The sequence below is a fragment of the Oncorhynchus masou genome, chromosome 5 (genome assembly GCF_036934945.1).
Source record: "Oncorhynchus masou masou isolate Uvic2021 chromosome 5, UVic_Omas_1.1, whole genome shotgun sequence".
NCBI lineage: Eukaryota > Metazoa > Chordata > Actinopteri > Salmoniformes > Salmonidae > Oncorhynchus > Oncorhynchus masou.
Window position 1 is genome coordinate 43,997,880 of NC_088216.1, and position 24,798 is coordinate 44,022,677.

A 24,798-nucleotide genomic window follows, 5' to 3' on the forward strand; every position below is an offset into this window, starting at 1 on the left:
ACTTCTTAGTTTATCAATGTGATGTCGGTTGATAGTCGTGCTCAACGTAATGCTGCGTTTACAATGCTAAACCTTACATACAACCTTACTTATGTACATTTCATCATAGTAATCAGATTACAGCATTGTCTGTGCCCCTGATAGTAATTTCTTTCTCTTTATCAAATATTGATGAATATGACCTACCCTTACTATACACTTTCAGATTTACCCCAATCACTATGTCCATTTCGCTGGGTTTATTGGTGGATTCTTTCTGTCCTTGTTGCTGCTGTCCCTGGGATTTCTGGCCATGAACCTAATATGTGCCCGAGCCAGGAAAAACTCCCTAGAGCGAAGGGTAAGACGTTGTTACTGTAACCTCACCACTATTAGCTTACCTGAGTCCCAGATCTGATTGTGATGTCCTGCCAACTCCATTGCTGTGTGACAATGACAGCAATGAAGTTGGCAAGACAGCACAAACAGATCTGTATACTTGTTAGCCACCCAGCCGTGGCAAAAAGAAAAACAATGACACCAATACAAAGTCAACAAATTGACTCTCCGTTGTATTTTATTTTGAACTATTGTTTGAAAGATATTTCTCCCATTTGTTCGTTGACTATGATTGTTTTATTTTATTTGAAAGCAATCCACAGTAAAGGGATGGTTACTGTTTCTCTTTGTATGTCTGTCATTCCTAAAGAAAAAGCGAGGCGCTTCAGACCCTGAGTATGCGGTATGCAACATGAGTGAGACGGCCAAAGAAGAGGCAGCATTCGAGGACAAGATGGTGGACATCATGGTGCTGGAAGACCCTCAGAACATGTATCAAGCTCTGGAGAAGTGAGTATGGAAATGCCAAAGGATATAATGCTTTATTACTTGTCGTTATGGTTTATGATGTCTTATGCTCTAGGAGTAGGAACTGTGTTTCAAAGATGTTACCGAGTTACAGTTCATATAATGAAACCAGTCAATTGAACTAAATCAATCAAATTTCAATCAAATGTATTTATAAAGCCCTTCTTACATCAGCTGATGTCACAAAGTGCTGGACAGAAACCCAGCCTAAACCCCCAAACAGCAAGAAATGCAGGTGTAGAAGCATGGTGGCTAGGAAAAACTCCCTAGAAAGACCAGAACCTAGGAAGAAACCTAGAGAGGAACCAGGCTATGAGGGGTGGCCAGTCCTCTTTTGGCTGTGCCGGGTGGAGATTATAACAGAACATGGCCAAGATGTTCAAATGTTCACAGGTGACCATGTCAGCGTGCACTGCGCCCGTCCCACCACAGGAGTCGCTAGAGCGAGATGGGACAAGGACATCCCTGACAGCCAAATCCTCCCCTAACCCGGAAGACACTTGACCAATTGTGCACTGCCCCATGGGTCTCCCGGTTGCGACAGAGCCTGGACTCAAACCCAGAATCTATAGTGGCACAGCTAGCAATGCAGTGTCTTAGACCACTGTGCCACTCGGGAGGCACCGTAGTGTATGTCTGCCCATACCATAACTCCACATCAGCAAACCGCTTGCCCACGCAACGCCATACATGCTCTCTGCCATCTGCACTGTACAGTTGAAACCAGGATTCATCCATGAAGAGCACACTTCTCCAGTGTGTCAGTGGCCATCGAAGGAGAGTGTTTGCCAACTGACGTTGATTACAACGGCGAACTGCAGTCAGGTCAAGACCCTGGTGAGGACGACGAGCACACAGATGAGATTCCCTGAGACGGTTTCTTATAGTTGTCATCAGCTGTATGGATGGCTGGTCTCAGACAATCCCGCAGGTGAAGAAACCAAATGTGAAAGTCTTGGGCTGGCGTGGTTACATGTGTTCTGCTGTTGTGAGGCCGGATTGATGTGCTGCTAAATTCTCTAAAACAAATTTATGGTAGAGAAATTAACAATAAATTCTCTGGTAACATCTGGTGGACATTCCTGCAGTCAGCATTACAATTGCACACTACCTCAAAACTTGAGACATTTGTGGCATTGTGTTGTGTGACAAAACTGCAGATTTTAGAGTACCCTATTATTGTCCCCCAGCACAAGGTGCACCTGTGTAATGATCATGCTGTTTAATCAGCTTCTTGATATGCAATACCTGTCAGGTGGATGCTCACTAACAGGAATGTAAACAAATTTGGGCACAAAATTTGAGAGAAATAAGCTTTATGTGCATATGGAAACATTCTGCACTCTTTTATTTCAGCTCATGAAACATGGAACCAACAGAGACAAGTAATAGAGTCATTTTGGTTTGCATTATCAAAAGGATGTTGCATTTATATTATCATTCAGTGTATTTCTATTCTTGCTAGACTGAAAGTATCTGTTATTTGGTCATTATGAGAAGTCGTAATTTGTTTTTCCGTTTTAAAGCTAATTTCCTGCAAATCTACACATTTTGCCATGGGATGAAGAGAAAATGTAACAGTTTTAAAGCTAATTTCCTGCAATTCAAAACATTTAGTCATGGGGCAAAAAAAAGTTTTAAAGCAAATTTCCTGCAATTCTACACATTTTAATGGCTTATGCCTTGTTCTTGTGCTATCTGAGTGACTCAAACACTATAAGACAATCAATGGGGGCCCCATGCCATAACATTTTGGGACATTTTTACTCTCCCTGACTGTCTATTTTTTATTCTGGTGGTTGTTAGTTCTCAAACATGATCTTATTTAAAAAATATATAACCCTGTTATCTTTTCTACATACTTTATATCTGGTTGTAGTCATTTAAGTTTATACTGAAAATGACTTACCACCCCCGAAAGTATTATTTTTTAGTAGTGCTCACGTTTTAGTAATGGTGGCCCGCCGCTGCTAAATGAATATTGGGTTAACAGTGACATTATACCTATCTGCATTGAACTTGTACTGCAGTGGGCTAAATCTGGGTTTAACAGAGTTTCTTTGTACAAATCAACTTTGAAACAAAAGTATACACCTAACATATTGTTATAGTCTTATAAAAAAGAAGACACCTGTACCATGTCAGATATAGAGTGGAAATGTACTCAATTTTGAGTTTGCATTCCAATATTACGCTTTATATACATCACATAGTACTGAATTTTAACAAAACAGTTTGACATAGAAACACCGAATTTTCAACAACAACAAAAAATATATGTTTGTTAATTCTGAAAATATAAAGATTTTTTTTAAATAATGTTCCACCCATGAGGCCACTAGAGGGCTATTTGGTCATTTGTCTGCCGGAAACTATGTGTTGATGAACGATAAAGTATAAAGTCAGACAAAGCTTTGTAGTAACTAAAAAAGTGTTAAACAAATCAAAATATAATTTATATTTGAGATTCTTCAAAGTAGCCACCCTTTGCCTTAATGTCAACTTTGCACACTCTTAGCATTCTCTCAACCAGCTTCATGAGGTAGTCACCTGGAATGCATTTAAATTAACAGGTGTGCCTTGTTAAAAGTTCATTTGTGGAATTTCTTTCATTAATGCGTATGAGCCAATCAGTTGTGTTGTGACAAGATAGGGGTGGTATACAGAAGATAGACCTATTTGGTAAAATACCAAGTCCATATTATGGCAAGAACAGCTCAAATAAGCAAAGAGAAATGACAGTCCATCATTACTTTAAGACATGAAGGTCAGTCAATTACGGAAAATGTCAAGAACTTTGAAAGTTTCTTTAAGTACGGTTGCAAAACATCAAGCGCTATGATGAAACTGGTTCTCATGAGGACTGCCACAGGAAGGGAAGACCCAGAGTTACCTCTGCTGCAGAGGATAAGTTACCAGCCTCAGAAATTGCAGCCCAAATAAATACCTCACAGAGTTCAAGTAAAAGGGACATCTCAACGTCAACTGTTCAGAGAAGACTGCGTGAATCAAGCCTTCATGTTCGAATTTCTGCAAAGAAACCACTACTAAAGGACATCAGTAAGAAGAAGAGACTTGCTTGGGCCAAGAAACACGAGCAATGGACATTAGACCGGTAGAAAACTGTCCTTTGGTCTGTTGACTCCAAATTTGATATTTTTGGTTCCAACCGCTATGTCTTCGTGAGACGCCGGGTAGGTGAACGGATGATCATCAGGACAATGACCTAAAACACACCTCCAGGCTGTGTAAGTTATATTTGACCAAGTAGGAGAGTGATGGAGGGCTGCATCAGATGACGTGGACCCCACAATCACCCAACCTCAACCCAATTGAGATGGTTTGGGATGAGTTGGACCGCAGACTGAAGGAAAAGCAGCCAACAAGTGCTTCGCATAATGTGGGAACTCCTTCAAGACTGTTGGAAAAGCATTCTTCATGAACCTGGTTGAGAAATTGCCAAAATTGTGCAAAGCTGTCATCAAGTCAAAGGGTGGCTGCTTTGAAGATTCTAAAATCTAAAATATATTTTGATTTGTTTAACACTTTTTTTGTCTTCACTACTTTTCTATTATGTAGAAAATTGTTTAAAAAATATATATATATAAAAAAATAAACCTTGAATGAGTAGGTGTGTCCAAACTTATGACTGGTACTGTATATCTGACATCCTCACAGCCTGGAGATGTCCAGCCTGCTGCGAGCCACTTCCAGCCTGGAGAGCAGTCGGGTCCAGATGTACAAAGATGTGATCGCAGCTCTGCTGGCCGCGCTGCGCTCCCAGAACCACATGTCCCAGCAGGCCGAGCAGCGGCTACTGAGCGTGCTCCACGGCCAGTTGATGGGCATGGAGGGCAAGCTGAAGGAGGAGCACTTGGCACGCATGGCAACCCTGGCGGCCCAGTGCAACCTGGAGACCCGGGAGCAGATGGAGGCGGAGCATCGCAGAGAGGCCCAGGAGAAGGCCCGGGCAGAGGTGCTGTTTCAGCACTCTGACGAACAGGTACTGTAGTGGCTATTATCAAGCAAAAACCATTGGCGGAGGTAGAGAGCAATGTGACTTGTGCATAAATAATTAGTTAAACATGCCAGAAATGGCTCCTATGGGCACAGATGGAGAAGCAACTCCACCCCTGTGCTTAAATACCTGATTTAGCCTATTATGGTCAAGACTATGGTTCGGTGATTATTTGAAGCAGGTATATTAGTGGTGGGCTGTAGCAAAAGCCTGCACACCCAGTAGCTCTCCATGGCACTGGATAGACTAAATCAAGTGCATTTCAAGTATTTCACACTTATATTTAACACAGGTCTGGTTGATTCTGGTTGATTCTCCAGGAGCTCCACCAATGCAGTGTCCTCCTGGAGAAGCTCCACAAGCTGAACCAGAGTCACCTCCAGCGCACCCTGCTGGTGAGACACGAGGAGGCCTCAGCCAAGGTCCAAAGGCAGATAGTGGAGTGGAGAAGAGTGGAGCTGCACAAGATCTTCTCAGAGGAGCTGGAGGAAGCCACCAGGATGTGCGAGCTGGAGAAGACCCAGGCCAGGAGTCTCCTGCATGACTACTTTGCCTATCAGGTGAGCTAGTGAAGATGGTCCCATTCAGTAGGAACAGATGGGAGGAAACACTTTGAAACAGCCAATGTAAATGTTCAGGTAGGAGCTACTTCAGCAATAGTTTTCAGCAATGTTTCGCTGTATGTATCACTGAAAGTTGTTTTGGACTAAATGGGAAAGTCAAGGGGAAATACTGTGCTCTTAACTAATCTCTTCACATATCTTGTCTCATCTATCTCATCTAATTTCTTCTCATCTCTTACCATCTCTTCTCATCTTATCTAATTGACATTCACATTTTAGTCATTTAGCAGATGCTCTTATCCAGAGTGACTTACAGTTAGTGCATTCATGTTGAGATAGCTAGGTGAGACAACCACATATCATGTCTCATCGCATGTCTTCTCAGTTCATCTTATCTCATCTCATTTTATTTGATCTCATCACATCTCATCTCTCTAGAATCAGCTGGAGGAGGTGCTGGATGTGGTCCTGGCTAACCAACGTTGCATGCTGGGAGAGCGCCACGCCCAGAGGAGGTTCCTGGTGCACAGCCTCCACAGCCTGAAGGGCCTGATCTCCGAGACCTTCTCCAGGACCTCCAGCCAGATAGAGAACTGCTTCAGCCAGCATAGGAGGTTTGTGCTATGACTCTCTACATGTGTTATACTGTATGTCAGGTTTTATAGCACCTGTTGTCTTCTACCTACTTTACATTTTACATTACATTTAAGTCATTTGGCAGATGCTCTTATCCAGAGCGACTTACAAATTGGTGGATTCACCTTATGACATCCACTTGTCCTTAAGCCATTGTAGACTACTAAGGGTTCGGGAAACTTGTATAACGTAGATGTAGCCTACATTCCTAAAAATGCAACCTTGCCGGTATTCCAACAGGGGGAGCGATGTGTCTGAAGAGCAGGTGGAGCTGCTGCTAGACAAGGCTCAGAAGGAGCTGGTGCTGGTGAGGCAGGGCCTGGATGAGGCTCTGAACCAGGAGAGGAGGGCCATGCACTGTGGCCTGGTCAAGAAGAGGAGGGACCTCATCTCTGACATGGTGAGATGATTGACAGTGCGTTGTTTAAGTCAAACTTCACAGTGTTGCTCTCAGGCAATACATTTGCATATCTTAATTAGATAAATAATAAATTAGCACTTATTTGAGAAATACTCCCAAATAAGATAATATTTTTCAAGAAAATATCTCAATCAATTCACAACTCCTGTGCATTTTCTCATGTACTAATAACATAAAGCTGTGAATTATTCTGGGTAACGGAGAAACCACAAATATCACAAATACATACTGTGTCTTGACTTTTTCCACATTTTGTTACGTTACAGTCTTATTCTGAAATGGAGAGAAAAAAAGTCCTCAGCAATCTACACACCATAACCCATAATGACAAAGCGAAAAAAGGTTTTTAGAAATACTGAAATATCTTATTAACATAACTACATTTTTAGAAAAACTGAAATATTTACATAAGTATTCAGACCCTTTGCTATAAGATACGAAATTGAGCTCAGGTGCATCCTGTTTCCATTGATTATCCGTGAGATGTTTCTACAACTTGATTTGAGTCCACCTGTGGTAAATACAATTGATTGGACATGATTTGGAAAGGCACACACCTGTCTATATAAGGTCCCACAGTTGACAGTGCATGTCAGATCAAAAACCAAGCCCTGTGGTCAAAGGAATTGTCCATAGAGCTCCGAGATAGGATTGTGTCGAGGCACATATCTGGGGAAGAGTACCAGAAAATGTCTGCAGCATTGAAGATACCCAAGAACACAGTGGCCTCCATTATTCTTAAATCGAAGAAGTTTGGAACCACCAAGACTCTTCTTAGAGCTGGCCGCTTGGCCAGACTGAGCAATCGGGGGAGAATGGCCTTGGTCAGAGAGGTGAACAGGAACCCCATGGTGGAGATGGGAGAACCTTCCAGAAGGACAACCGTCTCTGCATCACCCCACCAATCAAACCAGACGGAAGCCACTCCTCAGTAAAAGGCACATGACAGCCCACGTGGAGTTTGCCAAAAGGCACCTAAAGGACTCAGACCATGAGAAACAAGATTTTACTTTTTGGCCTGAATGCCAAGTGTCTGGAGGTGCTTCTACAAGTAAAGGATCTGAATACTTAAAGGATACTGAATACTTATGTAAATACAATATTTCTGTTTTTATTTTTAATAAATGAGCTAAAATTCTAAAAAACCTGTCTTTGCTTTTCCATTATTGGGTATTGTGTGTACATTGATGAAGGAAAAAACAATTGAATCAATTTTAGAATAAGGCTGTAACCTACCAAAATGTGGAAAGAGTCGGAATACTTTCTGAAGTCACTGTATGTATATGATTGCCATAGACCGAAGGACATCCCATGACCGTTAATTCCCTGAAGTATTTACATTGTATATAACTTACAAGTAATACATAGTGTAACCATCATCCATGTACATTTTGTTGTTGATTAGCCATTCTTTCTTTTATATAATCATATTTTTATTTCATGAAATCTATCGACCGAAGATAACACAATACAACAGCAGTAGTGTTGTTCCTGTATACATGATTATATGTACTATTATTAATACTTCTGAAATTAACTGTATTCATTATCCTCTTTGCATTGTACTGTATTTACTCAAATACTGTACCACTATACTGCTTTGGCAATATCTACAAATTGTATATCATACCAATAAAGCAATCTGAATTTGAATTGAAATAGGTAACAGCTAGGTTTTGTTCTGTTCAGCAGGGCACAACGTAGTGGAATATTCAGATGAATATATATTGAACCATCATCAGCTCTGTTCTTGCCATTTCTATCTGCAACGTTTTACATTTGCAGACTGAACATGCTCAAGGAGTGCCTGTAGGGGCCAGGGCTCGATTTTAAGCTTTTCAACCTTGTCTTTTTCTCTTCATCCAGCTGCAGGGCCACAAGCAGAGGCAGAAGGAGCTGTCAGCCCTGTCCCGAGGGGGCCTGGAGGAGGACAGGATGGAGGTGGAGCCGGCCCAGCACCTCCGCTGCTGGCAGAGCCTGCTGACCGCCCAGTGCCTGGAGCTTGGGGAGCTCATCAACAACCTGGATGAGGAGGCCGCTGCAGACATCCGTAAGGTAACCCAAAATGACACAACACCCGCCTCTCTCCTTATATACAACGGTTAGATTAGTTAACTGGTAGCTATAACTTGCACAACACATGTTGCCATTTTCAAATCACTAGCTAGTTAGCAGTGTGCTAGTAGCATCCATTGTGCAAGTGACAGCACTCGCTCTCTAAGACATAAAGTAGTTGTTTCCCTTGCTCTGCCAGGGCCATGGCTTTTGTGGAGCAATAGGTAATGCTGCTTTGTGAGTGCAAAGTGTTGGTCTTCAGAAGGTCCCCAGTTCGAGACCATTGACGGACAAGACTTACTTTGTTACAAGTACACAACTTGAAAAAGCGATTGTTAGACAGCAAATGAACACCATACATGATTATACATACATAGTTACATGGATTGTTAACTAACCAAGCAAGTAGTTTCACTTTCTCTGACTTTCTATTGACTGGAGATTCACCTTTGACCTCCCCCAGGTCACCATGCGTGTGATCCACAGCGCTATGGCGGAGGTGAAGGCCATCCAGCCTGCTGTCGCCCAGGCTCTGCTGGCCCTGGGGAGCCCCCGTGACCCCCTCCAGCAGCCAGAATCGGGGTCCCCCATAGGGGCCAGCAGCAGCGCCCTGTCCCAGGCCCAGGAGAGGCTCCATCTGGAGGGCAAGGCGGCAGTGAGGACCCTCCAGGCCTCCAGGGACTCGCTGCACCAGGGCATGGAGAGGGAGCTGCAGGAGCAGCAGGAGCTGAGGTCCAGGGGACAGGTCTTCTTCAGGTGAGCAGATGTTTATTTTCCAATCACTTTTTCAGGTCAGTCCGTTGCGCTACAGAGAAGATGGTCACGTTGGTACACATTTCAGAATACTTTTGAAAGGGGGCAAAAAATAAACCTCTGGGGTATCTTAATGCAAATATTAGCACTTTGTGCTAATTATGTGTGTGTGGCCATCTGTGTGTGTGTTTGCGTGTATTTTCTATCCTTCCAAGGTCTCTGTGCTCGTCACAGCTCACCTTATCAGACGAGGAGCTCCTACACATGAAGCTGGAGTTCCAGAACTGTCTGTCCAGGATGGACCACTGCCTGATGCTGCCCCACGCCCTCTCCCGCTCCAAACTGCAGGCCGCTCTGTCCACCTGGAGGAAGGAGATGGAGGAGCAGGTTGAACATCCACAGCAAGAGGTAGGTGGAGTATCTGATACATACAGTTTGTAGTGCCAAAATGATAACACTGCCCTCTGCTGGTTCCTTAGTTGTAACATACTGTAACGTACAGTTGACAAAGATTACTTGGACATGCTGCATTATATACACTGCTCAAAAAAATAAAGGGAACACTAAAATAACACATCCTAGATCTGAATTAATGAAATATTCTTATTAATTACTTTTTTCTTTACATAGTTGAATGTGCTGACAACAAAATCACACAAAAATGATCAATGGAAATCAAATGTATCAATCCATGCAGGTCTGGATTTGGAGTCACACTCAAAATTAAAGTGGAAAACCACACTTCAGGTTGATCCAACTTTGATGTAATGTCCTTAAAACAAGTCAAAATGAGGCTCAGTAGTGTGTGTGGCCTCCACGTGCCTGTATGACCTCCCTACAACGCCTGGGCATGCTCTTGATGAGGTGGCGGATGGTCTCCTGAGGGATCTCCTCCCAGACCTGGACTAAGGCATCCGCCAACTCCTGGACAGTCTGTGGTGCAACGTGGCGTTGATGGATGGAGCGAGACATGATGTCACAGATGTGCTCAATTGGATTCAGGTCTGGGGAACGGACGGGCCGGTCCATAGCATCGATGCCTTCCTCTTGCAGGAACTGCTGACACACTCCAGCCACATGAGGTCTAGCATTAGGAGGAACCCAGGGCCAACCGCACCAGCATATGGTCTCACAAATCAAATTTTATTTGTCACATACACATGGTTAGCAGATGTTAATGCGAGTGTAGCGAAATGCTTGTGCTTCTAGTTCTGACAATGCAGTAATAACCAACAAGTAATCTAACTAACAATTCCAAAACTACTGTCTTATACACACAAGTGTAAGGGGATAAAGAATATGTACATAAAGATATATGAATGAGTGATGGTACAGAGCGGCATAGGCAAGATACAGTAGATGGTATCGAGTAAGGTATATACATATGAGATGAGTATGTAAACAAAGTGGCATAGTTAAAGTGGCTAGTGATACATGTATTACATAAAGATGCAGTATATATACGTATACATATGAGATGAATAATGTAGGGTATGTAAACATTATATTAGGTAGCATTCTTTAAAGTGGCAAGTGATATATTTTACATCAATTCCCATTATTAAAGTGGCTGGAGTTGTGTCAGTGTGTTGGCAGCAGCCACTCAATGTTAGTGGTGGCTGTTTAACAGTCTGATGGCCTTGAGATAGAAGCTGTTTTTCAGTCTCTCGGTCCCAGCTTTGATGCACCTGTACTGACCTCGCCTTCTGGATGATAGCGGGGTGAACAGGCAGTGGCTCGGGTGGTTGTTGTCCTTGATGATCTTTATGGCCTTCCTGTAACATCGGCTGGTGTAGGTGTCCTGGAGGGCAGGTAGTTTGCCCCCGGTGATGCGTTGTGCAGACCTCACTACCCTCTGGAGAGCCTTACGGTTGTGGGCGGAGCAGTTGCCGTACCAGGCGGTGATACAGCCCGCCAGGATGCTCTCGATTGTGCATCTGTAGAAGTTGTGTGCTTTTGGTGACAAGCCGAATTTCTTCAGCCTCCTGAGGTTGAAGAGGCGCTGCTGCGCCTTCTTCACGATGCTGTCTGTGTGGGTGGACCAATTCAGTTTGTCTGTGATGTGTATGCCGAGAAACTTAAAACTTACTACCCCCTCCACTACTGTTCCATCGATGTGGATAGGGGGGTGTTCCCTCTGCTGTTTCCTGAAGTCCACAATCATCTCCTTAGTTTTGTTGACGTTGAGTGTGAGGTTATTTTCCTGACACCACACTCCAAGGGCCCTCACCTCCTCCCTGTAGGCCGTCTCGTCGTTGTTGGGGGTCTGAGGATCTCATCTCGGTACATAATGGCAGTCAGGCTACCTCTGGCGAGCACGTGGAAGGCTGTGCGGCCCCCCAAAGAAATGCCACCCCACACCATGACTGACCCACCGCCAAACCGGTCATGCTGGAGGATGTTGCAGGCAGCAGAACGTTCTCCACGGCGTCTCCAGTCTGTCACGTGCTCAGTGCGAACCTGCTTTCATCTGTGAAGAGCACAGGGCACCAGTGGCTTGCCAATCTTGGTGTTCTCTGGAAAATGCCAAACGTCCTGCACGGTGTTGGGCTGTAAGCACAACCCCCACCTAGTGGACGTCGGGCCCTCATACCACCCTCATGGAGTCTGTTTCTGACCGTTTGAGCAGACACATGCACATTTGTGGCCTGCTGGAGGTCAATTTGCAGGGCTCTGGCAGTGCTCCTCTTGCTCCTCCTTGCACAAAGGTGGAGGTAGCGGTCCTGCTGTTGGGATGTTGCCCTCCTACGGCCTCCTCCACGTCTCCTGATGTACTGGCCTGTCTCCTGGTAGCGCCTCCATGCTCTGGACACGACGCTGACAGACACAGCAAACTTCTTGCCACAGCTCGCATTGATGTGCCATCCTGGAAGAGTTGCACTACCTGAGCCACTTGTGTGGGTTGTAGACTCCGTCTCATGCTACCACTAGAGTGAAAGCACCGCCAGCATTCAAAAGTGACCAAAACTTCAGCCAGGAAGCATAGGAACTGAGAAGTGGTCTGTGGTCACCACCTGCAGAACCATTCCTTTATTGGGGGTGTCTTGCTAATTGCCTATAATTTCCACCTGTTGTCTATTCCATTTGCACAACAGCATGTGAAATGTATTGTCAATCAGTGTTGCTTCCTAAGTGGACAGTTTGATTTCACAGAAGTGTGATTGACTTTGAGTTACATTGTGTTGTTTAAGTGTTCCCTTTATTTTTTTGAGCAGTGTATATACACTACCGTTCAAAAGTTTGGGGTCACTTAGAAATGTCCTTGTTTTTGAAAGAAAAACACTTTTTTTTTTGTCCATTAAAATAACATCAAACTACGGATATGGCAGTGAAGTCACTGGTGATGGCCGTCCTATTTCAAACTCATCCCCTCTCTTCCAACTGACGCCAGAACTTCTACAGACATGTAAACTGGAGCATTGGCACATTGTGGGAACGTATGAAAGAATTGACAAAAACACCTAGGCTATATCCACAGTGGTCAATGGTAAAACAAATAGCAACTAATGCTAAACAGACTAGATGAAATGACAGTAGCCTATGCTGTGGAGATGTTTCCCTCACCATCTCACTTACCATCTTGTGTGTTTTCCAGAAGAAGACGAAGACTAAAGGGAAATCCACTGAGGGCAGACAGCGAGCAGACCCCTTAGAACTGCTGCTCTTCCAGAAGAAGATGGAGGACAGGATACAGCTGTTTGAGAAAGAAAAAGAAATGGAGCGCACTGTGAGGGAGAAGGTTCGGTGGAATTCAGTTCACTGAAACTTTATTTGTCCCGAGGGGCAGTTATAAAATGGAGGAGAAGGCTTTTATATTGCGCATATCCTCTTTTGTCGCATTCACTCACTTTTTGCTCCTTTGACACTTTCTCACACTTCCAGCTGGACGAGATGGGAATATAGCAGAGGTGGGTAAAGGGGATATTCCCGGACGGACTCCGAAACCTTTAGAGTTTCTCAGACCTTGATTAATCCTACTCCTGGACTAAAATCTGTAAATGATCTCGTTGAACGTCCTTTTTAGTCCAGGAATAGTCATCATCAAATTCAGAAAAACTGTCCCTTAGCGTTTGCTGCCAGTGTTATGAAACCTGTTAGTCAGCCTACTGATTAACCTGCTCTTGCTATGACTAGGGTTCCTAGGGCTGCCTAACTGGTCCTATTATAACCTATTATAAAATGTGCCCATTTAACACAAAATAAGAGTAAGCCACAGGGTGTTCGATGTATGTCTCACCAGTGTCCGGGGAGAGCTTAGTTGAGTAACTGTGACCTAATCACTTAACCTAACTCATTTCCTACAACTTTAGCTAAACCCCTTCGTTCCCTGACGTCTCCAACATATTTCTCTCTCTCTAGGTTCTGGAGGAGATGCGTAGCGTGAGGGAATCTGAGCTCCGGAACCAGGCAGACGGCCTGGCCGTGCAGATGGCCGCCCTCCACTACCAGAAGGCTGAGAGGAGGACCAGGGTCCTGGAGACCTCCAGAGCTCTGCTCACCATCCAGAGCCTGCTCACAGAAGAACTGCGAGCCAGCAGGAGCCTGGGGGCAGCCCCCATAGCCCAGAGCATCCAGAACCACTGTCTGGTAGGATAGGACATTGTGGCATGTTGGATGCTTTAGCATGTACTGTAGCCTGATTCATACTTTAGCTGTGAAATATTACATCGTTGGCTCAATTTGATCAAATCCGCCTGAGCAATTTGGTTACACACACACAGATACAGGATAAGATATATCCTCAGTGGATAAAGGTTTTGTGAAGAGCGTGATCCCTTGGCGTGTGACTACAGGGTTTGGAGGAAGCGGAGCTCCAGCTCCAGAGAGAGCATGCAGAGTTGGAGGGTCTGGAGTCTGGACCCTCCAAACACAGACCACCCAAAGACCCACACTCCTCTGATGAGGGAGAGGAGGAAGAGGAAGGGCAAAGGAGGCTGTTTCATATAGAGCGTGACAGCCGCATGGCCACCATCCTTCACAAGGCCCTGTACACGTGTGATCAGGTCATTGTTCTGCAGACAGAGAGGTGGGCTTTTTGGAGCTATTATTCTGCCTAAAACAAATGTACAATGTACAGAAATATTCTTACACAAATGCACCATGAAGCGTAACACAGAACAGCTCTAAGTGCGAACAGAATAATTATGAATATTTTATCCTTTTTTTCCCCCAGGCTGCAAGAGGCCAACGCAAGGAATCAAGCCATGGAGGATCTCAAGGAGCAGCTGGAGCTGAAGAGACTCTACACAAACTGTGACCAGGTGATCTAGCCATCATATCATTGTAATTCTCCAGTTGCTTTTTAGCCTGGACGTAGGCTTAATCTGGGTCTGAGTCACTATTTTGTTGACAGCCCAAGCCCAAGGAGACAGTTTTTTTTTTCCTCCGTCCCTCTTTTTCGTCCATCCCTCCCCAGGATCTGGAGTTTGCGGCGAGGTTGGTGAGGCAGAGCCAAGTCTCCACCGAGGTTCTCCTAGAGGCTCTCCGCCTCCTCCTCCCAACCCTCCCCGAGTCGGAGCTGCTCTCCCTCATTGATGCCCTCTGCCCCAAGCTATCGGTCTTTCCAGCGTCCGCAGAGCAGGAAAGCACAGCGTAAGAACTACTGAAGCTCCTTCGTCTAGCAATAGTTTTATTGGTAGTGGATTGGAGTGTTTTCTTCAGAATTGTTTAAAGGCATACCGCGAGATTCTGGCATTTAAGCCAGCATTGCTAATGTACCTGTAGACTTCCAGTCATTGTGCTAAAGCTAGTTAGTATTGGTTCGCGAAACTTCTGCTAACTTCCTTCATACTGCATGCAGAAACATAAAAATTGTATCTACGAGTTCATTTGACTCTGGGTAAGTAGAACATGGCTAGAATCTCACAGTAGACATTTAAAGGTAGTCTGCAATATGACATCATCAACATAGCAGGGCGACTTCCTGCTTTACAACAGCAACAGACTTCAAATCTGCAGCAACAGAGCTTAAAGGTAGAGTTGTCAGCATGACATCACCATACACACTGTGGCATGTTCCTGCTTACAGATATTAACAACAACAAAGTTCAAATCTTCCATTGCCAATATTGGCTGTTCCCAAGGGAGGGCAAAGTTTGGGAACAGCAAAAAGTAGCAGTCTTGGGCCTCCCGGGTGGCGCAGTGGTCTAAGGCACTGCATCGCAGTGCTAGCTGCCCATGGGGCGGCGCACAATTTGAACAGCGTCGTCCGGGTTAAGTTTGGCCGGCAGGGATATCCTTGTCTCATCGTGCACTAGTGACTCCTGTGGCGGTCATGGTGCAGTGCACGTTGACCAGGTTGCTAGGTATAGAGCGTTTCGTCCGACATTGGTGCGGCTGGCTTCCGGGTTGGATGTGCGTTGTGTCAAGAAGCAGTGCGGCTTGGTTGGGTTGTGTTTCGGAGGATGCATGGCTCTCGACCTTCGCCTCTCCTGAGTCCGTACAGGAGTTGCAGCGATGAGACAAGACAGTAACTACTACGCATTGGATACCACAAAATTTGGGAGAAAAGGGGGGGGGGGGGTCTTTTTTTTAAGTAGCAGTCTTGGCAGAAAAGAAGTCTGAGACTTAAACTCTCTGCCTGGCCATTGAAAACTCAGGGTAAACTTTAGTCAAGTTGGTAATCTGACAGCTTGCACATCTGTGGTGTCTAACGCCAGTTTTAACCCTCCACTTACATCCAGTAAGTAAATGAAGTTATACATCTGCTCACTGCTTAGCAGGCTCCAAAATACCAATACCACTAGAGAATAGAACTCTCGGAGCAATTTGTGCCGTGTACCAGATGTTTAGGTGGGTGTCTATGAGTGACTCACACCAGCACAATGTGTTACTTGTCAGTAAACGCTGGATTCAGTTTGTTTCCTATCTTAAAAGCTTATAAGACATATTCATCATGTGTCAATTTAAGAATTTAATTTGTCTCCTATTAACTTAAATGTGAAAATGTCCCTTCTTGCCATTGTAACAACTGACGACGCGCACACCCAGTTCCCGCAAGTGGTCCCCCCGGAGGTTGGGCCCCCCAGATATGAACACGTCATAAGCCATTCTTTATTTTTTATTACAGGAAATTTGCTTTCAAACTACAGGGTGGGCTCCGCGAAACTGCGCTATGGCACTAATTGTAAGCACGTGTCTCACACAAATATACTACCACAAAAAGTAGAACTAAAAGCAATTTCAAGTAGATTCCAAAGTAGAACAAAAAGGAACTACAAGAAAATGGTTCGACATTTCAGCATTCATGTAGGGAATTAATAGCAAGCTAAGATTTATCTGATCATACAGGGACGCTGGCATTTCAGTTCACATGAGAACTTTTGACAGAACCTGCGAAAAGATCAAGTCAAAATAAAGTCTTCCCACTAACAGTGAAATGCTTACTTCCGAGTCCTTTTTCGAGTTAAAGATACAAATGTAATAGTGTCACGAGGAATGAATACACAGTAAATAACGAATAACCATGACGAGTATATAATATTAAATCAAATTTTATTGGTAGCATACACATATTGCGGATGTTATTGTAGATGCAGCAAAATGCTTAGGGTTCTAGCTCCAACAGTCTTGTAATTTTTATTTATTTTTTATTTAACTAGGCAAGTCAGTTAAGAACAAATTCTTATTTTCAATGATGGCCTAGGAACAGTGGGTTAACTGCCTGTTCAGGGGCAGAATGACAGATTTGTACCTTGTCAGCTCTGGGACTTGAACTTGCAACCTTTCGGTTACTAGTCCAACGCTCTAACCACTAGGCTACCCTGCCGCCCCTAATACCTAGCAATACAAAACAATACACACAACCCCACCCCCCCAAATAACATGGCTATATACAGGGAGTACCAGTGTCGAGTTGATGTGCAGAGGCATGAGTTAATTAAGGTAGCCATTTACATATAGGTAGGGTTAAAGTGACTAGGCAACAGGATAGATGGACAGTAGCAGCAGTGGGTAGCCATTTGATTAGCTATTTAGCTGTCTTGTTTACCAGTCTTATGGCTTGGGGGGTAGAATCTGTTCACAGTTCTGCTGGTTCCAGAGAGAACAGTCTATGGCTTGGGAGGCTGGAGTCTTTGACAATTCTTTGGGACCTTCCTCGGAATTACTTGGTGTGTAAAATGTTAGTTGTAACCGCATTCTTTACAGCACTGTCGAAGTAGTGAGACTAATCAATGTGATCTCTCTGAGGAGGAAAGAATAGTCATTCAAATCAAATCCCATTTTATTTGTCACATGCGCCGAATACAACTTGTGTGGACTTTACTGTGAAATGCTTGCTTACAAACCATTCACAACGATGCAGAGTAAAAAAATATATATTTAAAAAACTAAACAGTAACTAACTCAAGAGGAGTAAAATAAAATACACAAGAATGGGGCTCTATACAGGGAGTACCAGTACCAGATCAATGTGCAGAAGTACGAGTTATTTGAGGTAGATATGTACATGAAGGCAGGGTAAAGTGACTAGGCGTCCGGTTAGATAATAATGAATACAAATATTAGCAGCAGCAAATGATGAGTGTAAAAGTGAGTGTGTGTGAGTGTATGTTTGTTTGTGTTGTGTGTGCATATTTAGTGTTTGAATGTGTGAGGGATTTGTGTGGGAGTGACAGTGTAGTGTGTGTATATTAAGTCTAGTGAGTGTGTGTAGGGTCAGTGCAAAATAGTCAGTGCAGATAGTTTGGGTACCATTAATTTATTATTTAGCAGTCTGGCTATTGTGGCTTGGGTGTAGAAGCTGTCTCGGAGCCTGTTGGTCCAGGAGCCGATGCTCCGGTATCGTTTGCTGAATGGTAGGAGAGTGAACAGTCTATGGCTTGGGTGGCAGGAGTCTTGCTCTGACGCCGCCTGGTATAGAGGTCCTGGATGGCAGGGAGCTCGGCTCCAGTGATGTACTGGGCTGTCCTCACCACCCTTTGTATCGCTTTGCGGTCAAGGGCGGTGCAATTGCTATACCAAGCGGTGATGCAGCCAGTCAAGATGCTCTCAATGGTGCAGCTGTAGAACTTTTTTAGGATCTGAGGGCCCATATCAATTCTTTTCAGCCTCCTGAGAGGGAAGAGGTACTGTCGTGCCCTCTTCACTACTGTGCAGGTGTGTGTTGACCATGTTAAGTCCTTAGTGATGTGGATCATACCTTCCCATCTGCCCGTGATACATTGGCTGGGAGCTTGGAACACTTACTGTCAATGTCCTGTCTGGGCTGGCCAACACTCTGTTTGGACTCTGTTGCTTGTGTGAATAATGCTCTTTGTATGAGGACACCTGGGACTTGGCCTGTCTAGCCAGGAAAAGAGGGAAGTTACTGAGAAAGTTAACTTAAAAGAACAAAATGCATCATTTTGTGGAGTCTCCATCTGCTTAATTCGCTTGTCCCCCCCGCGTGAATAATTTTCTTTATAGCCAGAGAGTTATTTTTCTTTTCCATTCTGGCTGTTTTTTTTCTCAGGTGGCCAGAAGGAGCAGGAAAATCTCTGCTGGTCAGACTGAGGCAGGAAATGGTGGGGAGGAATGTCTCAGCCCACAGCACGGACAAGGACAGAAACCAGTGAGTGCAAGACAAAGAGCCTCAACTTTTTTCTGGAGCTTTTATTTTAGATGTGGATACACTTTCAGGTCCTAATTCAGTCAGTTCTCATCAACTCAGAATGTTGACAATGTAATGTTGACAACAAGGACAGGTGGGTCTGTGCAAATTTTAAAAGGTTACTACCTTGATAACGATAAAGCATAAACAGTGATTGTGAGTCAACCTGCAGTGCTGTTTTTTCTTTATCGGTTTTTGAATTGGAGCCCAAGGTTACTTTTATGAAGTACTAGGAAATATCTTGGGAGAGACAATATTTGGCACATAGCAACATAGAGTGGTAGATGCATTTTGATCCCACTTTTAAAAAATACTATATATACTGTAGATGCTTCAGAAATCATAATCAAATGTCATACTCTTAATTTTCCAGGTTCCAGGAGAAGAGACAGAGCCTGCTGGAGAGGCTGTTTCTCAATCCCAGACCCGAGGCTCGCAGGGACGTCATGCAAGTGTTGGTCCAGGAAAAGGGGAGGGAGGGAGTTGTTGCCATTCCCAAACCAGTCGCGACTGGAACGAGCCAAACCATATCCTCAGAACAGCTCCAAGACTCTGTTCAGATTTCAGTGGGAGGAGGAGGAGAGGTGGACAGTGAAACTGTGTTTGTCTCCACTACTGCAGCAGTACCCTCCACCTCTGGCTCGGCCAACAATGCAGTAGTACTGGACATCCCCACTACGGGGGAGAGGGTGTTTGTGTTCCGCGTTCTGCCGGAGCCCCAGAACACGACAGGGTCCACCAACAGGAAGAGGAAGAAGAGGAACTTTCTTAATCTGAAGAAGGGATCAGTGGCCCCCACAGACCAACCCTGAGCTTGCTGGTGGTCTTAAGAGGGTCTACTGTAGACACAGACATGCCATTAGATTCCTACTGGTCCTATACTGAACCACTAGCCTGGTCCCAGGTCTGTTTGACTGAAGGAGTTGGCAAAACAGCACAAACAGATCTGAGACCAGGCTACGGGAACGTGTGCCCTGTTAGACTCTGTTATGTGCTTTAAAATGTCCCACCTTTATGGTACTCAATGATGGTATTATGGTAACAATGAGCAAAATTCTATGTATTAACATTTAATTTAGTTGAAGTAGTCTCAAGGTACTGTAAAATAGCCATATAGTTGCAGGCTTTGTCTGTAGACAGCTAGTTTTTCTGATAATGAATGATTTGCCCGTCTTGGCATATACATAAACCACATCACCATTATCAATATTTTAACCAATTTTATAAATACAATTATGATAAATAAGTACAAATGTTATTAAAAAAATTGTATCGTAGAGTGTTCCTATCCATTGTATGTTAAAACACCTGCAACGGTCATTTTTTTGGCAAGCTTCAAAATAACAATCCCACAAGTTCAACCAATGTGTTACAACTGTTTTTTTTTTTCAAATTCATAAACGATCAATAAATTAATAATTATCAGTTTAGCTATATAAACTCAGTTTATTAACTAGGCCTACCTATAGCTCTGTAAATCGTTTCATTAACAGCCATACAAATGTTACCGACATGCAGTGATGTAAAGTACTTAAGTAAAAAATACTTTAAAGTACTACTGAAGTAGTTTTTGGGGGTATCTGTACTTTACTATTTAAATTTCAGACAACTTTCACTTTTACTTCACAACATTCCTAAAGACAATTATGTACTTTTACTCCATACATTTTCCCTGACATCCAAAAGTACTTGTTACATTTTGAATGCATAGCAGGACAGAAAATAGTCAAATTCACACACTTATCAAGAGAACATCCCTGGTCATCCTACTGTCTCTGATTTGGCGAACTCACTAAACACAAATGCTTTGTTTGTAAATGATGTCTGAATGTTGGAGTATGACCCTGGCTCAACTTATATGAAAAAAAACAAGAACATTGTGCCATCTGGTTTGCTTAATATAATGAATGTTTTATTATTCATATTTTTACTTATCATACTTAAGTATATTTTAGCAACTACATGTATTTTTATACTAAAGTATATTTAAAACCAAAAACTTTTATACTTTTACTCAAGTAGTATTTTACTGGGTGACTTTCACTTTTACTTGAGTCATTTTCTAATAATGTATATTTACTTTTACTTAAGTATGACAATTGGGTACTTTTTCCACCACTGCCAACATGTGCTTAAATTAATTTTGATAGTGACATGTGGATTGTTACAGCATGGGATGATACACTTTGTTGTCATCCTGAAGGATGTTGATAGCTGGAAAAAATGCACGTTTCCAAAATGCACAAGAGCGCGTAATAAGTTTAATTTCCAGTTATGTTGCGCTTAGTGAATCTTCGACGTCACCATCTCTTTTTTGTCACTCCCAACTACGAACTGCAAAGTTGCTCGACAAAGAACGCACTCGTTTTGTAAAGCCCAAGCGTAGTTGCCTCTACAGAAGAATACTTTTTAACCGACGCAACAACGGGTAGAAAGATGAGACTCGCACCTTTCTTGTGTTTCTTCAGTTTTATTTGGTTGGCAGATTGTGCACCACCGACATGCTATTCCCGAGTGCTTGGCTTGAGCAAGGAAATAATGGACCTTTTGGAAAAACTACACAATTATCATCTCACGGTGAGCTATTTCAATTTCGTTTTTTGATAATAAAAAAAACAGTTATTTTCTTATGTATCCAAATGTTTTCTCATTTAAACGTTTTATTCCGTAGAAAACCTGCGTGGAGATTCTGCCCAAGATGTTTCTGGATGTGCACGTAAGTTTAACACCATGTAATTTATCTAAACAAAATATTGATTCTCAGACGTCATCCCAGTCAGTATTGAAGAAAAGTTCGACAGAGGGAACCAGAATCTGATTTGACGTCTCATTGGGTTATATCGCATTAACTGTAATGTGTTGGTGACGCAATATGCATGTTTGATGTAGATGAGAAGATGCATGCATTCCGTAATGTGAATGGATGCCGATATCAAAGTTGAAAAATATAACCTGCCAATCAATTTAAATTAATCTAAAACAGTTGTACACCAGTATCTGAAACTGTTTCTGTGTAACTTTTGAATCAATATATTATAATATTCATTGAGCTATAGGTTATACAATGTCTTTATTATTTCCCTGTAGAATTCGTGCATCGTGACCAAGCTCCGTGACTTCCTCTATGTTGTGGAGAACCTTCCTACACAGTACTGCAGAGAGCGTCCCAGGATCACGTTGTTGAAGCGCAAAGTCAACAACCTGTACACAATTATCAACCGAATCTGTTATCGGGTATGTGTGTGCTTAGCTATGCAGAAGAATGAACCATGCTGTCTCTCATAGCCAGAATAGTATTAAAATAAATAAAATATCTGTCATAGCCTATTCTGTATGTGGTACAGGAAATGACTAGTCTGTTTCCAGATCTGTTCTGCCATGCCAACCCTTATAATGACAATAACATGAGTTGAAGAGATGGCATTTCTGGAACCAAGCTAGGGAATTACAGCCCAAAGTTCAATTCAATATAAAAGATAATATGATTACTTCTGCTCATTTAGTTTGTCTGCTGACGTTTCGCCAGTTTTGCTCATCCTTTCACCCACTTTCTGCAGCTGAAGATGTTGTGTATGCCGAGGTCTGACTGTTTGACCTCCCCACAGGACCTAGTGTATTTCACAGATGACTGTGAGGCCATTGAGACTGGACAGAGTACCCCTCACTACGGAGAGGACAGGCTCCAGCTGCTGGTGGAAGAGAAGAGATGAGCCCATCCAGAGACAAACACAATCACGCTCACATGTGCAAACAGTGCACGTCTCACACACACACACACACACACACAGGAATGGATGTGTGAGGGTATGTAAACCCTGTTTCACTCAAAATCACACACACACACACACACATACATAACATCACACACAACACACAACTCTAGTGGAAAAACATGCCAACGCGGTTTATTTTCTAACCAATGTAGTGGTGGCCTACAGAGTTGATGTTAATGGTGAAGTCTCATGTTAGTTGGCATGTGTCTGGTTACATTCCACCAAGTGATGGAGAACTTTCCACAGGAAATTTGCTGAATACCAGCCATTCCAATGAAAACCTTAAAATAATAAACCAATAAGAAATGTTTGTGAGCCTCGCTTACCACTGCTTACTTACCATACTGTTTGAAAGGGAATGCCTAATTTATCCAAATATGTTGTATGTTTCCATAACCCTTCGTATTACTAAGCTGTCTTGAGGCTTACACATACCTAGTTCCCAGCCTGTACACCCCTGAGAAAATAATGATTACCTCATGCTGATTGTTTGATTGTATGAATAGGCCTACTCTTTAACCTTTAGTTATGTATCTTGTTTTGATGAAGGGCTAAACTTAATCATTATCGCGTTTTCTATGTAATTGGTACAATATACGTTTGTGTAGTGTATTACTTATATGTATGTAATAAAACAACTATATCTCTTTTTGGTGCCTGTGAGTTTTCAAATGTGGTGTGTGAGCAGCAAGCACAAATGCAATTGATTTTCTTTTAGTATTGCAAGACAGTCGAGTGAGTTTTGATATTGAATTTGCATTGTGAGTGAAAACAGGAAATGCCGTGCAAGGATGTTGGCTGGGGGTGGCAGTGGGCGTAACATGCAGGACTGGTAATCTGTGATTGGCAGTGGCAGTTCCAATCCAGGTGTGTTTTTGTTTTTACAACATGCAACAATTTCGATGGTTTTACTGAGTTACAGTTAATATGAGGGAATCAGTCAGTTTAATACATTCATTAGGCCCTAATCTATGGATTTCACATGACTGGGAATACAGATGTGCATCTGTTGGTCACAGAGACCTTAAAAAAAAGGCCTCAGGATTTTGTCACGGTATCTTTGTGCATTCAAATTGCCATCGATAAAATGTAATTGTGTTTGTTGTCGGTAGCTTATGCCTGCCCATACCATAACCCCACTGCCACAATGTGGTACTCTGTTCACAACGTTGACATCAGCAAACCACTCGCCCACACGACGCCATAAACATGATCTGCGGTTGCGAGGCCGGTTGGACGAACTGCCAAATTAAAAATGACGTTGGAGGCGGCTTATGGTAGAGAAATGAACATTCAATTCTCTGGCAACAGCTCTGGTGGACATTCCTACAGTCAGCATGCCAATTGTACACTTCCTCAAAACTTGATACATCTGTGGCATTGTGTTCTGTGACAAAACTGCACATTTTAGGGTGGCCTTTTATTGTCTCTAGCACAAGGTGCACCTGTGTAATGATCATGCTGTTTAATCAGCTTCTTGATATGCCACACCTTTCAGGTGGCTGTATTATCTTGGCAAATAAGAAATGCTCACTAACAGCGATGTGAGCAAAATAACTCTTTGTGCATATGTAATTTGTAAGTCGCTCTGGATAAGAGCGTCTGCTAAATGACTTAAATGTAAATGTAAATGTAAAATTTCTGAGATCTTTTATTTCAGCTCATGAAACATGGGACCAACACTTTACATGTTGTGTTTGTATTTTTGTTCAGAGTAGTTTACTTAACTGAAGTAGCTTTGAAAAAGTAGATCACTACATCCAAATGATTTTGTGAAAATTGTTCATAAAGTATGTACATCTGAAATGTCATAGACTACAACTTTCAAGACACATCACTTTCAGGTCAAATGTCAACAGAATATGTAAATTAGCCTATTAAACACAAAAACTGTTTCAAGTGAGAATTAGGCAGGTCTGATGCCAAAGAATAAAGGAAATTATTGCCCAGTACAGTAGTTAGCTGCACGGCAAAGAAAAGTTATTAACTATTGAAAACACTATCTAGATTCGATTTTAGTTCAACTACCACCAAGCTACTGCAAAATGTAGTTAAATACGGAAAGCACTAGCTAGATTAAACTGTAGTTCAACTACCACCAAACTACTGCAAAATGTAGTTAACAATTTTTTTATTTAACC

General features: G+C 42.9%; 2 protein-coding genes across 6 annotated transcripts in view; both read left to right on the top strand.

Moving 5' to 3' along the window:
* LOC135539627 (limbin-like) overlaps window positions 1–20,859 on the top strand; it is a 23,365-nt gene extending 2,506 nt beyond the window's left edge. Inside the window, exons 8-23 of one of the 4 annotated variants that reach the window (XM_064965620.1) lie at window positions 206–340; window positions 689–828; window positions 4,525–4,849; window positions 5,185–5,424; window positions 5,866–6,041; window positions 6,304–6,463; window positions 8,351–8,539; window positions 9,003–9,295; window positions 9,508–9,700; window positions 12,888–13,019; window positions 13,652–13,879; window positions 14,086–14,318; window positions 14,466–14,553; window positions 14,709–14,884; window positions 18,747–18,845; window positions 19,258–20,859. In XM_064965620.1, coding sequence (XP_064821692.1) covers window positions 206–340; window positions 689–828; window positions 4,525–4,849; window positions 5,185–5,424; window positions 5,866–6,041; window positions 6,304–6,463; window positions 8,351–8,539; window positions 9,003–9,295; window positions 9,508–9,700; window positions 12,888–13,019; window positions 13,652–13,879; window positions 14,086–14,318; window positions 14,466–14,553; window positions 14,709–14,884; window positions 18,747–18,845; window positions 19,258–19,696 — 3,246 coding nt within the window. In that variant the 3' untranslated portion in view covers window positions 19,697–20,859. Of the gene's footprint in view, window positions 1–205; window positions 341–688; window positions 829–4,524; window positions 4,850–5,184; window positions 5,425–5,865; window positions 6,042–6,303; window positions 6,464–8,350; window positions 8,540–9,002; window positions 9,296–9,507; window positions 9,701–12,887; window positions 13,032–13,651; window positions 13,880–14,085; window positions 14,319–14,465; window positions 14,554–14,708; window positions 14,885–18,746; window positions 18,846–19,257 lie in introns of all 4 variants that reach the window. The other 3 variants (XM_064965618.1, XM_064965619.1, XM_064965621.1) reach the window with 3 other exon arrangements.
* Window positions 20,860–21,064: 205 nt separating this feature from the next.
* On the top strand, window positions 21,065–23,306 carry LOC135539629 (cytokine-like protein 1). 2 transcript variants are annotated; one of them, XM_064965625.1, is made up of 4 exons: window positions 21,065–21,461; window positions 21,556–21,600; window positions 21,972–22,118; window positions 22,442–23,306. In XM_064965625.1, exons 1-4 carry the CDS (start codon window positions 21,321–21,323, stop codon window positions 22,592–22,594), a joined length of 486 nt encoding a protein of 161 aa, XP_064821697.1. In that variant the 5' UTR covers window positions 21,065–21,320; the 3' UTR covers window positions 22,595–23,306. The 2 variants fall into 2 exon arrangements, with proteins under 2 accessions (XP_064821697.1, XP_064821698.1); XM_064965626.1 differs by having other exon boundaries at window positions 21,105–21,461; window positions 22,490–23,306.
* The last annotated feature ends 1,492 nt before the right edge of the window (window positions 23,307–24,798 follow it).

What these genes read in the sequence shown, in the direction of transcription:
- LOC135539629 (XM_064965625.1), top strand. Translation starts at nt 21,321, where the DNA reads ATGAGACTCGCACCTTTCTTGTGTTTCTTCAGTTTTATTTGGTTGGCA. An exon ending in AGATGTTTCTGGATGTGCAC is followed by an intron (nt 21,601 to 21,971) that starts GTAAGTTTAACA and finishes ATTTCCCTGTAG; the next exon opens with AATTCGTGCATCGTGACCAA. An exon ending in TCAACCGAATCTGTTATCGG is followed by an intron (nt 22,119 to 22,441) that starts GTATGTGTGTGC and finishes CACTTTCTGCAG; the next exon opens with CTGAAGATGTTGTGTATGCC.